This window comes from Amblyomma americanum, chromosome 1 (assembly GCF_052857255.1).
Source record: "Amblyomma americanum isolate KBUSLIRL-KWMA chromosome 1, ASM5285725v1, whole genome shotgun sequence".
NCBI classification, from domain to species: Eukaryota; Metazoa; Arthropoda; class Arachnida; order Ixodida; family Ixodidae; genus Amblyomma; species Amblyomma americanum.
In genome coordinates this window covers 28,696,401-28,714,804 of record NC_135497.1, presented here as the reverse complement: position 1 = coordinate 28,714,804, position 18,404 = coordinate 28,696,401, and the positions used below count along the sequence as shown (strand labels likewise).

Below are 18,404 nucleotides of genomic sequence, written 5' to 3'. Positions count from 1 at the left end.
AACAGTAGAACGTTAACGTTTCCATCGATCGCATCGAACAGTGAAGACTAGCATTGAAACACAAAAGGGAACGCTTTTGCCTATAGCAAAAGCGGTAATAGGAAAAAAAAACATTTAAGACTGCCGACGAGTGTTCGGGGGTATACTGATTGTTATACTGGAATCTTATATGAAAAAATTACGTTCATAAACATTTCTCGTTTTAAAATGATTCTGTCCAGAATTGTTGCGTATTGTAGTGGAAGTTTGAGTTTGGACAGAGTGATGTTGAAAAAAGGCAGGATAAATTATGTGTGAGTAAACACTGATAATGCTGATGATGGATGCTGAGATGCTTCCATTTCTGTAATGCCTGCTACTGCAACGCTGGCGCCTACAACTGATGCGGCGAGAGTTCCTGCTATTCAAAGTGGGTGAGGAGCCACTGCTCCGCACGAGCGAGGAGGGCAAGGAGCTGCTAATCGAAGCCATGCGCTACCACCTGATGCCCGAGTGGCGCGCCGCCATGGCGGGGCCACGCACCTCCGCTAAGCAGCTGGGTAATGAATCGCACTGATATTTTGCTGAGAACGAGGTCATATTACAACCAGCTGACATTTAGCGCGTTTTCTCACCATGATGTTTCCTGCAGCTCCGAGAGATGCAGACACCCATGCACGACCTTCTGGAGCCTGATGATCCACTGCTTAACGCATGGCGTTGACCAGACATCCCTGTTTGCTGACATCGCCAAGCATATTCCTGGGCTTGAGTTTTGATAGTCTTCGTGGTAGGAAGACCACCGTGGAAGACCAGCGATGTGGAAGACCAGCGAAGTAACGCCAAACGTCATGGACCGCGCAAGCAAGCTGTTCTCGGGTGTGCTACGTCTGGAGGTAAGCCAGTCTCCCAATGTTAGCCCTGATATTATAGTGTTGGCATTAAACAAAGTGTACACTAAGGGGGTAATTACTCTTAGCACCACCCGTGCTCAGCCCTTCAAATCGTTGATGCACACGGACCGGCCCTGCCATCTGCTAGGCTTTCAGGTTAGCTGAGATGGTAGACTGCCTGCCGTGGACAGGAGGTGGATCTGGGTTCGATCTTCGCGACAGGACGAATTTCTTCAACTACGAAGTTTCGGAAAAAACTGTTTAGCTTCCTTTTGTAGCTGTATGGCGGCGCACGGCTGGATACTGGTGTGTTATTACTTAGGGATTGCCTTATGCTATCAGTTAAACTTTAAAGTTCGGGCTTGGCCTCAGTTCCAGTTCTTTCATTTGTTTTCTCTCGACTTGCGACCCGTGAGAGAACGACCGTCTCACTCAGCCCCCTACTGGAGTAAAACAGTAAACCAGCGAGTTGAGCTAGTTGGTGAATGGTCACTGACTGCAAGAACGCCTACGGGAACGGAGCTCTTGCCTTTGGTAACGCAGTTTCAGCCCCTAAGTTGAGCGCCAGCGCTGGTTAGGGCAACCGCAGACTTCCCCAAGTCCTCCCCAATTCCGGCTACAGAATTACGTCACTGTGACAAGAAGATAGAGCTGCCGCGAACAAGGACGGGGCCCTTATGGAGCGGCAGCTCCTCTCTCTGAGCTGAGACTTTCAAGTGAACAAGGTTTCACTTTGATCTTGAGCCAGGCCTCACACGCCTGACATCATACCACGTGACTGGCCACAGCTGGAGTCGAGCTCCGCTGCGCTGCTCAACGCTGCGCCGACCCTCCACCATACCACGCGACATCACCACTTGATTGGCCGTATATGGCACGCGGCTCGTTGCGCTCACTTCAGTCGGAGCCATTGGGCCTAGACTGGGCGGAGTGATGGAGCCCGGTCTTTCTCTCGCCACATTAGCTATAACTGAGTTAAAGCTCAGCCATTTTATCTCGATTCTACCGGGGGCGCTACGAGTCGCATACGGCGGGTTCAATATATATCAGCTAATAATGATAACTGTTCAAGATTAGGCGAGTTTAGGCGAAACAAAAAGTTTGGGCTGACAAGGCATTTGGTGCACAGGTTCGTCAATGCCCTCCCGAGAAAGTCAGAGATCGAACAAAGAACATATAGACTAATCAAGCATCGCTGCGGCCTACATATATATTAACCTCCAGAACCCTCTTACGCTACGTATGTCATCAAGGCTGCCAGATTCGAGTTTTGCAGCCTCGATTCTGGCAGCCTTGATGCCATAGGTTGCATAAGTGTTCTCGCACGGCTTCCGCCCTCAGAGTTCGATCACATTCCTACGTGGCACTCGCGGTAATGCAGGATGTACTACGTACGCCGCTATGGATGTGTGTGGCAATGGTGAACACTCTCAAGGTTAGGTTACACTACACATAAATGCCCTCGAAAGCAGAAGATAGGACAGCTGTCGCCGTAGTTCAGGTGTTAGAGCACGGGACGTGAAATTTGTAGGTCGTGGGTTCAGATTCCACCAGCGGCATGTGGTTTTTTCTTCTGGTTTTGTTATTCTCCCATTCATGAAAAACTAGAAAAAAAAGAGATCCCCTGTGCTCCTTGGTCACGGGGGCGGTTGCTTCTCTTGTCTGCTATATATATATATATATATATATATATATATATATATATATATATATATATATATATATATATATATATATATATATATATATATATATATATATATATATGCAAAAACCGAATATCTCTTATGCTTAAAACGAAATCCTGCTGTACATGGTGTGCTGCCGTTACAGGACAGTGTGCTGTGCTCCTCTGTAATAGTATAATGTATGCATAAACCGAATACCCCTCATGCTTAAAACAAATTCCTGCTCTAAATGGTGTGCTGCCATTACAAGACAGTGTGCTGTGCTCCTCTGTAATAGTATAATGTATGCATAAACCAAATACCCCTTATGATTAAAACGAATTCCTGCTCTAAATGGTATGCTGCCGTTACAGGACAGCATGCTGTGCTCCTCTGTAGTAGTATTGTAGCCACGACCATAACATGGTGGCCTTTTCTGGTTACAAGTATGAGCTATCCCATTGTTGTTTTTAATATATTTAGCCTTACTGCTGTTTACAAAACTAGAAAACGCACTTCTCTGCAATCACCTTTTAGCCCCTTATGTCCACATAACCTTCAAGTGCCTTGTTTATTTGAGTTTACGACGACATCAACTACATCCACACTGCTGCAAAAGCTGCGGATGAGCGATGCCACGTAGAATAATCAGCGGATGCTTAATACCGGGTCTAGCTACCAACGGTTCCCAACTGATGGTGCACATATTTGGCATCTCGCCTAACTACGCAAGCCGACCATTTTTTTTCTCTTACCCACTGCAGACTTCAAAATGATGCACGAACTGGGTGGCCTGGATAAGTTCGGCGGCCTCAAAGACGAAATACTCATAAGTTCCCCAAACCGTGGCAATGGTGCATCTCAGCCGTCCTCGTCTCTGCACCTGCCAAGAGGCCTTGAACTTGAAGATCACGGGCAGTCTGCGACCACCACAGCCGAGAGATTTGTCTCTCGATCGTGTCGACCTCCTCTGCGTCACTCTGCTGAATGCCGGATTTCGGTGCATGGTGCGTAAGGTGAGCACCGGAAGATGTGCTAGTGCTGAACTCTAATTACTAGGGGTGTGCGAATATTCGAAATTGGGAATACGAATCGAATATGTGTGATGTTCTATTCGTATTCGAAAATTGATATTCGTTAATTTCCGAATATTCGAAAATTCCCGGATACTCGCCAGAGATCGGATATTGCGCATACTTTCATAAATTCGACCGTGGCAAAACCACAATATCTGGGCAAATTAGCCGATAATCGAGTTAAAAGTTCTAGGAAAACAATACAGAGGTCCTATCCGCTTCCTTCTCCGCCGTTTATCACGTGGACCGACCGCATCCCGACGCAGCAAGGCTTGACCTCGTGAGGATTTCCCCAAGTGGGCTTTCCCACATATCACCCGATCTGCGAACATGATGGCCGACGGCCCGCTTCGAGCAATTGCAATGCGAAATCGCGTTTTTATTAATCCTTCGGTAATACGTTACACATTTAATGCCCGCATCCGAAGAATGCGTCCTGTCGCCTTCATATCTCTCCGAGCGTGACTTCCGCCATCCCGTTTTGTAAGCTACGCTATGCGGGAAAGCCTACTTGCAGAATGCAGCGGGAGCCTCCTGAAGGGGCGCGTCGAGTAGTCACAATGGGGCAAGTGATCCTGTCAAAATCGCGCCTATTGCATGCTGCGTTGTAACTTGCACACATCTTTAGCGGGCGTAAAAAGCATGCGTGGCAATAATCGGAAGGCCTTTGCTAGGGCAAAAATATAGCCTGGCTGCGTAGTTTCGGTTTCTGAGCTTCACCGCTGCCCCTCGGCAACTTCAAATGTCGGCCCACGCATTCGCCGATAGTCCAATCCACGCTCCGCGCGGCTTATTTCTTTTTCCTTTTTAGAAACCGCCTCGCCGCTCCGATGGCAGTGTGTTCCAGGCCCCTTGCTTGGATTTGTGTTGTTCTTTCAGCACTCCAAAACGGGTGGCTCGTCACGGGCTTACAGGTGTTAGTGCGATGGAGCCACCTTATAAGGCCTTACTGCATCTTCAGCATTTTCGGCAGCATTTTTTTTTCAGGGGGGGGGGGGGGGGGTTGGGGGCAATTCAATAACAGAGGCCTTCGGATGAACCGGGCATTTCTTCTGCTGTCTTGAACTCCGAATGAATGAGGTTTAATAGTCATCATGTTATTTTTTTGTTGTCAGTCTTGTCATTTTATGAATTTTGTATTGCGTGACCTCATTATAATTTGGATATTTTATACTGTCTAATCAAATAGTATACATTTCTGTGCACTTCATGTTTTTTATATGGTACTGAAGCAGTCTTGTTTTGTTTCATTTGGTTTGAAAGACCATACACCACTTTGAAAAAAATAAGGGCAACAGCGTTTGCTTGCTCATTCTTTTCTGAAATTTTTTTTGCACTGAACAGATATTCGATATTAGATTCGATATTCGAAGCCATTTTTTCTTCATATTCGTATTCGACTCGTATTCGAAAATTTCAATATTCGCACAGCCCTACTAATTACTGAAGGCAGCATAACTTCATCTTGTGGCATGAGTAGCTGGCATGCGTTCCTCATGGCTAGAAGCTCACTGTGGCGTACCAATCTCGATTCTGATCCCATTATTAACCGGCCTCCCACCTATATTATGTGTGGTTTTCAGACTATTCACTGGGCACTGGCTTTGACGGCACTCCTGTCTTTTTTGGTGCCTTAGCTGCAGAACCTCCATGTCGGTAAAACTTGAATGCCATAATTTTGAAAGCGCCGAGCAATTTCTTGAACGCGGATTTTCTGGCTGCCACGCAAAGTGACGCGGCACAGGGCGCATAGGGAAGAAGTGGCTACACGGGATTATGCAAATGCTGCATCATGATCAACATCAGCCTCACTCCACCCACTGCAGGGCAAAAACCTCTCCCATGTCTCTCGAATTAACCTATCCTTTGGCAGCTGCGGCGAACGTATCCCTGCAGACTTCTTTATCTCATCTGCCCACCTAACTTTCTTCCGATCCCTGCATCGCTTGCCTTCTCTTTGTAACCAGTCTGCTACCTTTAACGATCGGTGCTTATCTTCCCTTCGCGTTACATGCCCTGAACAAGCTCATTTTTAGCTCTTGATTTCGACTAAGATGTCATTAACTCTATCATTTTTCTTTTCATCGCTCGCTGCATTGCATATATGGACATTATCCCATTATTGCTAACTCAGCAACTGCCATCCGTGAACACTGATTCTGAACGGCAGAGCCGAAGTGAAAACCGAACTTCTAGGGCACCTAGCTAATTCGCGTCTCACCGAAGAACGCAAACGGACCATCATTTTTTTTCTCTTATCCACTGCAGACCGCAATATGATGCACGAACTGGGTGGCCTGGACAACCTCTGCGCCTTCGACTCTTGCCCGCCGTCCGCCTTTGCCGCCCAGAGTTCCTCACCGATGCTCACGCAATGGTGACTGGGCACAAAAGTGACTACGTCGTGAACTTGGGCAACTGGTACCGGTCGGCAGACGATCTCGTCCTCCAATACGAGCTCAGACTACAGACGCTACCGGAAGGTTGGGAAAGGCTTCGCGTCTCCAGCCAGGCGCAGTAGAAGAGTATCATTGCAAGTGCCTCTGACGCTGGAATAGACAACTTGCTCATAGCCCCAGAGGCCTTGCGTCCCTTTGTCTCCAGTTGTCCGCAAGTAAGCATCTATCGTTTCTGACATGCTTGGGCATTTTGCGAAATCAGAACCAAAAAGGAAATCAGGTTTATTTAGGATTGAGTTTTGGTTGCTGCTGAGAAGGTGGCACTAGCTGCGGCGCGTTGTTAAGTGACGAGAATACGGAGATATGGTACGACGCGAAGATTGGGGGCTTTGCCGCTGTGCGTATACGTAGCAGTTTTGTTGAGAATCCTCTGCACCATATCTTTATGCGAGGCGTGAGCATGTAAAGATAAATATATGCCACTAGAAAAACATTGAGTAGAGCATAACGGTGGGTCCTTGGCGTTGTTGAGAAAACGCGAAGCCAAGTCGATGCGGCAATTGCTTCCTTACAGGGCTGTGTGCGATGTGGCGGGATTCGCACGAACTAAGGTCGCTCCTCAGATTTATGGAGACGTAAATTTGTTTTCTGGGAAAATGAGACATCCCAGCAAAAATCAGGAAATGTAGCTGATAATCCGCTTTCAGTGGTACTAAGTTACTCGGTTTGGAATTTGTGTAGACACAGCGCCGGTGATGAAGTGGTCAGATGCTAAGCATTTGAGCAAATACACCTGCAATCCATTTGGTTTAAAACTGGTTTGGAGTGCATAAACCGAATACCCCTTATGCTTAAAACGAGTTCCTGCTCTAAATGGTGTGCTACTTGATAAATGGTGTGCTACTTGAATGGAGTCTACTTGATAAAATCAAGTTCTATTGGCTGACCTTAACGTAAGTGATTGAAATAGGAAACATTGGTTGCGCTTTCTAGACAATCACATGTAAGAAGACTGGACAGGCGCAAACTAACAACTGAGGTTTATTCCAGAAAACACACTTATATATCATACCATACCAGCGCAGGCGCATCAGGGTATCAGCAGCGTAACAAAAGAACAACCCAAAATCAGAAAAAAACCAAGGGCGTGGCTCACCTAAACATACTATCAAGAAAACGTGCCTCCCTATTGTAAAATATGACTGATGTGTCACTGATGCATGATTGTCCCTTCTTTCTTATATAATATGACTCAAGAAGTTCACGTGCTTTTTCATTACTGCACTTGCGCAGGATCTTAACTTGGTGGAGCAGGGGCCTGCATTTATGTTCTAAGTAGTGCATGGGTAAATTACGTTGCTCCTGGTTTTTAATTGATCTTTCGTGTTCTCGGATTCGCACGTTCAAACATCGGCCCGTCTGGCCTATGTAGGTTTTGCCGCATGTCAGGGGAATCTGATAAACAACGCCAACTTGGCAATCTAAGGGCCGTTGTACGATCATTTCGGAGCGCCTTCCGCCTCGTCCGCTTCGCGAGCGGTCCGCCAGTTTTCGGCCGCCAGGCGGACGTGAGGCGGAAAGGTGTTGTACGATCACTTTGGCGCTTGCGAGCGAGGCGGATGGTCCCAGCATTCCGATTGGCGCGCCCGGCAGTGCCTGTCGTCTAATCACGTGTGGCGGTACAGGCATGCATGCTTGTAGAAAAACACGCAGATATCTTGCAGTAGGGATAGCCCGTATTAATTGCGGCGTAATCGAGACATCCGTTCCGTCAACGCTTTTTTTTTTTGCCGCAGGATTTTCGTCGAAGGTACAATCGTGGTCGGCTGTGATATGTATGGGAAACGACATGTAGACCATTTATATCCAAGACACCAAAAAATATCGCGATCGCGAACTCTTCCTCGTTTGATCGCGATATTTTCACAACGGTCGACGATTTGCGAAAATAACAGAAGGCTGCCCCCTCTGAAAGTTAGGCAACCCTCAGGATTTCAGAACAACGACGCAATTCTTATTGCGAATTCTCCATATATATGGTCAGGCCACAGTACAGGCTGCTATCAACCGACCGTAATTATAACCGGGATAATCACGTTTTTCAAATAGTTCAGATTACATACTTAATATTTTAGTCAGTTATCCAAATTGCACACTGCAGTGTTAATGCACTGCTGACAGAGAAAAAAATAATGGCACTTGCAGCCTTTCCTAAGGGGCCTGTCACACTAGTTCGACACGACAACGATGATCGGCCGACCGGGTCGGCACACCGTGTCTGTGGCAGACCAACCTGTCACACTAGGCCGACAACGACACCAACGCGTCCGACGACCAGATGTCTTCGTAGTGTGACGTGCTTTGACGACCGCGACGCCGACAAACCCAGACTGCCGACCGTGTCGACGCGAGATCGGTCGCCGAGCTAAAACATTCACCAGACACGAACACGATTCCGCTCTAGTGCTGTTTGTTTAAGTTCATAACAAGCTCTGGGATAGATGAATGTTCAAAAAGTATCATTACTGAGGATCGTTGGCCAATGCGAATGTGCTGGTTGATGTGATAACTACGATACAAGGAAATTTCAGCCGCCAGCTGCTGCTGAAGGCGTCGCGGAAATCGAGCATAACTTTTTTTATTATGGGACAGGTTGGCAGTAAAGGGGTGACTAGAGAAGTTTCGTTATTACGGCGCTGGCTAGTTCCAAAGCGCCCTGAGCTGCGGCATCGATGCGAAACCAGCTAGGCTTAGCGACGAGCACGGCAGCCGGGAAGCAGCGCAGTTCGTCGCACTGGAGCTGCCGCAGGCGGCGTCGTTGACGAAAGCGCGGCTGTTTTGCAGGCATGCTGTCGTTGCTCGAATATAGCAGGCGGCCTTTCTGATAGCATGGCTGTTTTGTCTTTTTTGGTGCGAACGTGAAGTAAACCGAGCCTGCTCGCCGGCAGGCCAGCCTGGATACCGTACGCCGCCGTAATAAAAATCAGCTTAAGATTGTTTTTGACGTAAGCAATAAACGCTCAGACAGAGAAATGTGCCAAATGTATCATTCCTGAGGATCGTTGATCAACACAGAGTTGCTGGTAAAAGCAACAACTCTGATAGGAGCAAAATTTCTCGCCAGAATCGCCTCGCAAGCTGCCGCTGGCCCGCCGTTGCGGTCCGGCTCGCCTTTCGCCCGCAGCGGTCCGCTGGCTCCGCAGCCGAAGGTGTCGCGGAAATTGACCATAACTTTAGTTTATGGTAAGATTATACTGCTAACAGGAAAGCGATATTAAGAGATATTATAGCGCAGGCTACTCGCGAAGCGGCGTGTGCTGCGCCAGGCAGCAGCGCAGTTCGTCGCCTGGCGCGACCGCAGGCGGTGCCATTGCCGAAATCTCGCTACTAGCGCAAGCATGCTTTGTCGCTGCTCGTGTATAGCAGGCGGTCTTTCTGATAATATTTCTATTTTGTCTTTTATGGTGCGAACTTCAACACCAAGCCAAGCAGTAATCAGACCGCTGCGAGTGGCAAAGCGTACGCTTTGAGCTCGAGTGCTTGAGTCGAGCGGCGCAGCGATGCTTGCTGCTCCGTGTGTCCCTGCTTGCAGTGGGGCTACAATTCGCAAGCAGCGACCGGTGCAGCGCGCCGGCCGAGTTTTCGCACATGGGTCGCCTGCTTTTTAGTTCTATCGTCACACTGCTGAGTGTTTCTTATCAGCACCTCTGAAAACCGCGGATGGCTTTGTGCTCCATGGTGTCGTGGGTATAGCAGTAGTTTCGCATTCCAGAGGTTCCTAGTTCGAATCCGCTTGGTCGGGAATTTTTCTTCTTTTTATTATTTTAGTTTTAAATAATCTCTCCTGCCTTGTTTACCCGCAAGCGACTGGATTTATTTTTCGAGCCATGCCTTTCTGACCCAGCAATAAGTGCCGCTCAGTACTGGGCTGCACTCAATATAGGTTCATATAATCACGAGTGTTAAGAGTTTGTTTTACTATGGTGAGATTTATTTAAAACAGTTAAAAATGCAGCGTCCAGGCCCATGAATTTCGCATAGCAGGAAATGACAAAAGAAGAGTGAGAACGAGAAAGGGCCAAGTCGGCGGGAGGTCTCGCACGTTGTCTCGCTGGTGTGACATGGGAATTGGCGAACCATCGGCCAACTGTCGTCTTGTGGGAGACGTGGCGCCGACGCCGACAGTCGACCGACTGTTTTCGTCGGCGCAGTGTGACATAGAGCCAGACATCACGACGACATGGTTTTGGCAGACCGAATCGGCCGGCTGTTGGCCTGTCTTTTGCACAGTTGTCATTTTAATATGTAAACAAACCCCCCACCCCCAACTACGTATACAGCCAGCTCACTGCTAATGCAAAAGACATGCTTATCTGTTCAATATATAAGTTGTGTGTGTCTGAATTGTGTATGCATTAAAAATTCACATTTTAGCCCACTGCAGTCAAACACAAATGCACATAAGAAATTATGACTTTTCCAGTTGTTTGGAACAGGTAAAATCAGTTCTAATTAAAGCAGTTCTACATTTTACAGAACAGTGACAATGTAACAATAGTGACTTATTTTTGTTGTTTTTCAGTCTATTATTAAAGCCAAAATAGAAATAGCACTGTGTGGCTGCAAAGGGGCTTAGACATGCATCACTTGGTTGTAGTGCAAGGCGCTTTGTTCTCCACAGAGACAGCGGGCCATCAGGTAGTCCTTTAGCACATCTTCATGAGCTGATATTGCCGTTGCACAAGTCAGACTACAGAATTGAAAACAAGTATGGGAAGTTCTGCTGAAGGCCATGTCATTGTTGCCATGTACAAAATAAGCTGGCATATACTTTGTTCAACTCCAAAGCATTCTCAAATGTCGCTGTGAGTGGAAAACAATATGGGTGCCTTTGTATTGCATAAAAGTCTACACATGTCTTTCTATTACTATAAACATAATGAGATGTGGGAGCCAGTAAAGTGGATTACAGGTAGAGGAAATGCAAGAACCAATTTGGAGGGCTTACATTGCAATGGCTCCTGGCTTAGGCTGGGAAAGAATACTTTGTACAGTCAGGGAAACAGGATACAATGACCCTATAATCTGCTTATCTCGCGCAAACACCAACATCTCAAGAAGAATGTGTAAACTTGGATTTCCAGTATGAGGTCTATAATGTTGCACAATAAAATGAAATAAAAATTGAGCCATTTAAGTATGTGACAGGCATATATGCGTATGTTCTCTGATACAACTTTTAAGCAATGTTTAAGAGTTATTTTCACTCATTAGTAAAATATAGACTGATTGAATGTAAAGGTGATCAGTTCACAATCTAGCTAGCAAAAGTGAGCATTGCTCACTGTTAACTGATGTTTATACAACTCAACATGTGTTGAATTTTAAAAAGAGTGTGCTATTAGTTGCTGACTGTCAACATTTTCAGCAAAATATATCTATTTCACTGCAAGTCTGGTTTTGAAAGAATGAAATTAATTGAGGCATAGATAGGCATCAGAAACTTGGAAAAGACCAATTTGAAGTTAGGCCGAAAAAAGCAGAAAAAGAAAACAGAAAAGCAGTGGTTACTTTTGTCTTTACTGGTGCCTCTTTGCTGCAAATTGAAGTTGACGGCTTTTGTGTTCAAGATGAACCAACAGCCCTGTTAACACTATCCTGAATATATAAAAGTCACATGCATAAACATGCATTCGTAGCATTCTCACTGAGCCATGTTATGAAGGCGGTGTGTTGCTTAGCTGAAGAGACTATAAGAGAGAAACCAAGAAAAATCTGACCTAGACAGGCACAGTAATGCATGCGTAGCTTTTGATTGCACACGTTCAGTTTGCTAGACCTAGCTTTTGAACAGTGTGCAAGTAAGCGTAAATGCAACTGTATGCCGTCCAACAAAATTATTGTGTAAATGTGCCCCAATATTACTTGAAATAGATTGTGAGGAAAGTTCTTACGCGTAAGATAACACTGCATTGGCTTGCCGAGCTGAGCAAGCGACTAAGCACTTCATTAGAACAATTTATTTTAACATTTATTATACCTAAATAGTACTAAATGACAATACTTGAGTGGTAAGCTTTGTGTAGAAGTAATCAACCATTAGAATCCAAGCACAGCCATACGGCTACAAAGGAAAGCTTTGTAGCTCTTCTTTATGGCCTTATGACTGCACTTGGGTGGACATTAATGAATATTTACTCCCCTATTTCAAATATTCTCTGCCTTGGGGAAATCACTTTGATCAGTGGATGGACATCATCATTTGCTGGGTGGATTTCTGCAGTGACCAGCTCAAAGGACAAGAGGCTAGTAGGCCTTGTGAGGTGGAAGGCCATTAGAGCCTTTCGAGGCAAAAACAAAAATCAATCTTGAAATGCAGTGGCATGAGCTAACTGAGGCACAACAGTACTTGTGCGGCTAGTGCAGAAGGAAAGATGAGTCAGAACAGATTAGTTGGTTATGTGATGGTAAAGAGTTCAAAAACCCTGCAGTTTCTGCCCGACATGAAGAAATTTGAAGATACACCTTTGGTGCTGTGAAACTGGAGCTTCAACAATAGTCTGAGCAAATAAAACAAGGGCTCAGGTCTGAACTCATTCTAGGATTTTAGTTAAGTTCGGTTTGTGCCATGTGCCAGATGGTGCCACACAGGGGATCTGAACGCAAGTAACTTGGAAGACGGCGATGCTAAGTACATGTTATGGTGTAAATATCCTAGGCTGTGGGAGGGCGTACAAGCATTATGAGGTGAGACCATGCTACTTTGCGAGCCATGTGAACGGCTGAGTATTTCAACCAGTATCCAGTGAAAATACCTTTCTCGGTAAGCCCTTATAAGTAGGCAAAATGTAGTTTTGCTGACAATAAAAAAAGACGTGAGCACATTCTTAGTAACATTAGCAAACAGGCCATTCTAGAGCATGCAAAATGTTGTTTTGGAGAACTAAAACATGGGTATTTATTGCAAGATGGCAGACCCCTTTATATAGCCATCAGTGAAGGCATGTAACAAAACACTGAAGGGAAAGCCATAATGTAGGCAGTAAAAAGCTGAGGCTCAAGGGCAATGCCTTGGGGGATATCCAAGACTGCAGGAAAAGGCAGGATGCTTAAGGATTGGCAAGGGAAATCTGCCGACGGCTGGCTTGGATCTAGTTTAGAGCTATTGGATACAGGTTAAAGCACGACAAAAAAACGCCATACATAAATAAGGGAATCACATGCTTTTTCAAAGCCAAGAAGAAAAGCATCGAAGGGGATATTGCAGTCAAAGTGCATGTCGTGAAGAACAAGAGCAAGTTGGCTATTGCAGGAATGTTTTCTAAAAGCTTGCCAATTTGGATGAAACAACTTAATGGGCCAAAACAATCTAGCAGGGCAAGAGTACAAAATGTGTTTGGTGATTTGCAGCACATGACAATGGCATAAATAGGGCCATAGGTGCTGGGTAATGATGGGTAAGAAACATAGAGGGGCCAAGCTATGATGAGGCAGGAAGCTATCTGCACAGTATGCACTAGATATTCGTACACCGTGCTTCCTGTGCTTCCTGTCCCGTTGATGTTTGCTACAAATTTCACAAAACTTGGTACGGGTGTACTGTCGGGTGAACCGGCAGTAAGTTTGCATATTGAAACTGCGCTAAGGGAGGAGGACAACAGAGCAAGAATTGTTACTATGTGTAGTGGTGCTGTTTTCCGTCGACTTTGTTCCTAACATACATTTACCAGCTCTACAGGGCTCATTTTGCAGTCTGCTGTTTTAAGTGGTGTCAGGTAAAGCCAATCGCTATTCTTCAACCAACAAACTGCTGTGCCATACAACACATCCTTCTAATCATCTTCATAAGTTGCAAGATAAATGTACTTCTTTAGTCTCATATTCCAAATAACACAGATTAATTGCTTGTGTCATCATCAGAAGTAAAAACATTAACCATACTTTCACATATACAGCCATTCCTCATAAGTGCAGTCCTCGTTAATATGGACTCAAACTATTAGCAGCGTTTCTGGGGAAAAAACTTTTTTCAATGCACTTACGCTTTGCTAACATAGAAACTTGCTGATCATAGTGGACAGAGTGAAAATGCGTACGGCCCATTGTTGCATATGTTCTTGTCCCATTAATGTGCAGAGGGGAAAGACTTAAAATTTTGGATTTGAGCAGATAAATCGAACGCTGCCTGAATCATATACCTATCTTGCACACTGGAATTGCCATCACCATGCTTGCCCCACTGTCTGCACAGACTGTTATGCTAACCCGTGGACTGCCAGGCACACTGACTTCTAACCAGCTCACACACTTTCTGGTTGCCAAAGAGCTTCTCTTTCTAGTGTAAAAATCCCTGTCAGGGCTCGGCGACTCAGATCCTGGCTTGGATTGCTCATTGCACAAAATGAAATAACCTGCTTAAAATTAAAACAACAGCATCGCTTGCTTATATTATAACTTCACGTATGCCTACCCGCAGCCCGCAATTCTAGGTTAGCACTTTTTATACTGAGTACACCGCAGAAGAAAAGAAAAATGCAACACTCCTGATTCAGGCATGCGCAGCGGGCAAGAACAGAACTAGGCACCGGTGCAAAGCAGGGAATCTGCTAATGCAAGCAGCAACAGCTATTTCATTCAAGTAAAGGAATGGGTTCAAATTAAATGTGGTCTTTGCCTTGGCAGGTCAGTGGTTCCATTGATACTACAGGACTCTCAGAAACAGGGCGCAGAACCAACCACCATGCAACAATGCTTAGCACATTTCAAAGAACTGAAATAAGCCTTGCTATTGTAGCTTTGAATCTGTGCAGAATTGGCACTGTCGTGACCACACAAATGTGAAAGGATAAGTGGGCCAGACAACCTAGCCGATCACTGGGGAAGGTTCAAATATGCGTCTATATGTCAGCAAATAAACTTTTGTTAGTGTAAAATGTAAGGAGGATTAAGGAAATCTTGGAAGCGTTCTACACTGTCGATACACAGCTGATTGTGCTCGCCATCGCCGTCACTCAGCAGACAAGTAATCATGTCCGTAGCACGCAGTCACAGGCAAATGAAGGTAGCAAGGTGCATGTGCATTCTGACATCACCTTTTCAAGGCTTCAAAACTGTGCTGTTAAACAAACTGGTGCGGCTGTCCCAGGGAGTGCTGCTGAATAACCACTTAACACCAGTAAAGCAGAGTTCACGAGCTGCTCTGCAACAATAGCATTGTGCACACATCCACTTTCGTACCGCTGATCTCCTGATCGAAAGGGACCGTGAGTAAAATCAACAACAAACAGTGTCACGGTTCATGAGGCGCTTCAAGGTCACCGAATTTTTCTGATAACAGAGGAAACCAAGATCCCACTTCAACTTCACATTGCCAAGAATTTGTCAAAGCAAAAAGGTAAAAAAAGCAATGGGGAAATACTTTCTTAATATATATATATATTTTTTTTTCAAGACTTGTTATGCACAACTTGTTCTGTGGACAATTTTTACCCCATAAGTTGCTGCCGGTTATTTTTTTTTTGCATAACAGAATAGAATGCTCATTGAAAAGTAGACTCATGAGTTAACACATATGAGAGATTCTACACTGTGAACTACCCGTGATTTAAATGCGGCAATGATTCTTGTTCGTAATCGCGTAATACCATGTCAACACCTAAACCGAAATGGCTAGAGGAAGTGTTCAGTCACCCATTCATCGCGCAAATATTTATTGCAGACAAATATCCGCACAGCGGGCAGGAAATAAAAAGAAATGACACCCCCAAAGATACATCTGCACTGCACACCCATGTTTTCACACAAGTCACACACTGCCGCCGGCCACTCGTAACCCGAGCACCCATAATCACAAAATATATTGAATCGAGCACCAAGACGCAAAATGATGGCAGCGTAGCTTTTGTCGCCGCGGAAAACAGTCCGACGGCCGTGCAGCAAAGATAGTGTCACGTCGCACACACTGCAGTACTCGAGCACAGCGCCCGCACGAATCGCGGTCAAAATGGTAATGGATACGTAGCAGAAATAACGTAGTGTGGTAGCGATCACTGCAACCATCGCAACGAATGCGACTAGCTGCGCAACGCCACGATCACTTCATCATTCGGAAAGCACAGCGTCCGTCGTGAGCTTTCGCAGGCACACATTTCTCTGCCTTGACGTAAAAGCACTCGCTCCGATCGCAATCACGTTCACTACGCGGACACTTGTCATTGTGCTATGCAGCTCATGCACGCACAAGAAATTCACCGTGACTCGCCGCTGTCCGTGATGATCCTCGCACGAATTACAAACGCTTACAACAACCACAAACAGCTCGAAATAAACACTTCGTGACACCGCCACTGCACAGGCCTTGCATCGGTTTGAAGCGGCGCTCTGTCAACTCCGTCAGCGTAGATGATTACAGAATTCAACTAGTGGAACTATCGCTCGCCACTGCTGAACGCGGCGAAGTTTGCAGTCGCTCTGAACACTGGTGATATCAAGATGTGTACAATATAATATGCTTCGCGACATCGCTGCCACTGCCCAGGCCGCGCTCCCCAGTTCAGTCGACGGATGGCCATCTTGCCCCGGCAGGCCGGGGCAGAGCAGAACCGAGGCGGAGGGAGGAGGGGCTCGGATGTCACTGACGTCACGGGAAAAGCAGCCAATAGCTGCAATCCGGTCCCCGGCCGGATGCGCTCGTCCGCCAGAAAGTTGAAGTTCACCAACTTTCCATCCGTTCGCCGAACGAGGCGGATCCGCCAGCCCCGCTCGCGAGGCGGACGAGGCGGAAGGCGCTCCGAAACGATCGTACAACGGCCCTAAGTAGCGGTTCTTGTGTTTCACGCCGCAGCCACCTTGCTTCGTTCTGGCGTGAAGTCTCCCAATGCGGGCGCAAAGGCGACTCAGCTTGCAGGGAACCGAGAAAACAAGTGGGACACCATGCTTGGTTGCTATCTTCTTCAGATTATGTGCAGTTCTGTGAACATATGGAATTACAACTGGCTTTGAAGCTTTGTTGGCAACATCAGAGTTTACTTTTTGGGGCGCTTTTAGCCTCTTTTCGAGCGTTTCAACCACTGCCAGCACAACCACATCGGGGAAGCCAGCCTCTTTAGCCTGGAAATTTGCATGTCGAAGCTAGCCTGCATGGCATGCGTACATGACTTCTTCAAAGATTGCTCAATAATCTGTTTAGCAATGGCCCTTTTGGTGATTTTAGAGTGGGCTGAATCATATGGTTATAGTTGTTTTTGTGTGCGAGGGCAGAAACAGCTACAAACGTGCTCTTTTCCAAAGGTAAGTTTGAGGTCAAGGAACTGAAGAGTGTTATTAACAGGGAGCTCATGTGTAAAGGTTAGACCTAAGGCATTATTCTCAAAGAGATTTAAAATGTCTGCAATGGCATCGTCAGCAAAGTCCGTTTACCTGCTTCACAGCAATGCATTCCCTTTGCGCAGTCTGTTAGATTGCTGGACACGTCTGTTCCTCTTTGGCTGCCAAGCACTTTATAAATCGATTCTCATGTCCCGACATGCCCAACGTCCTCGGACAAAAATTTTTAAGATTGAAAGATTGTAAGATACTGTTCTAGAAATATTGAAGGTAATGGTTCATTTTACTGATGTGTAACAGTAGAACGGTAACGTTTCCATCGATCGCATCGAACAGTGAAGACTAGCATTGAAACACAAAAGGGAACGCTTTTGCCTATAGCAAAAGCGGTAATAGGAAAAAAAACATTTAAGACTGCCGACGGGTGGTCGGCGGGTATATTGATTGTTATACTGAAATCTTATATGATAAAATACGTTCATAAACTTTTCTCGTTTTAAAATGGTTCTGTCCAGAATTGTTGCGTAAGGTAGTGGAAGTTTGAGTTTGGACAGAGTGATGTCGAAAAAAGGCAGGATAAATTATGTGTGAGTAAACACTGATAATGCTGATGATGGGTGCTGAGATGCTTCCATTTCTGTAATGCCAGCTGCTGCAACGCTGGCGCCTACAACTGATGCGGCGAGAGTTCCCGCTATCCAAATTGGGAAACGCTTCGCGTCTCCAGCCAGGCGCAGTTGGCCGCCATGGCGGGGTCACGCACCTCCGCTAAGCAATGAATTGCACTGATATTTTGCTGAGAACGAGGTCATATTACAACCAGCTGACATTTAGCGCGTTTTCTCACCATGATGTTTCCTGCAGCTCCGAGAGATGCAGACACCCATGCACGACCTTCTGGTGCCTGATGATCCACTGCTTAACGCATGGTGTTGACCAGACGTCCCTCTTTGCTGACATCGCCAAGCATATTCCTGGGCTTGAGTTTTGATAGTCTTCGTGGTGGGAAGACCACCGTGGAAGACCAGCGATGTGGAAGACCAGCGAAGTAACGCCAAACGTCAT

General features: G+C 46.1%; 1 protein-coding gene across 1 annotated transcript; it reads left to right on the top strand.

Moving 5' to 3' along the window:
- Positions 1-361: 361 nt before the first annotated feature.
- Positions 362-18,031, top strand: LOC144131750 (kelch-like protein 20). Its single transcript, XM_077664462.1, has 4 exons — positions 362-539; positions 632-875; positions 5,884-6,229; positions 17,989-18,031. The coding sequence occupies exons 1-2, from the start codon at positions 383-385 to the stop codon at positions 673-675; spliced, it is 201 nt and encodes a 66-aa protein (XP_077520588.1). The 5' UTR covers positions 362-382; the 3' UTR covers positions 676-875; positions 5,884-6,229; positions 17,989-18,031.
- The last annotated feature ends 373 nt before the right edge of the window (positions 18,032-18,404 follow it).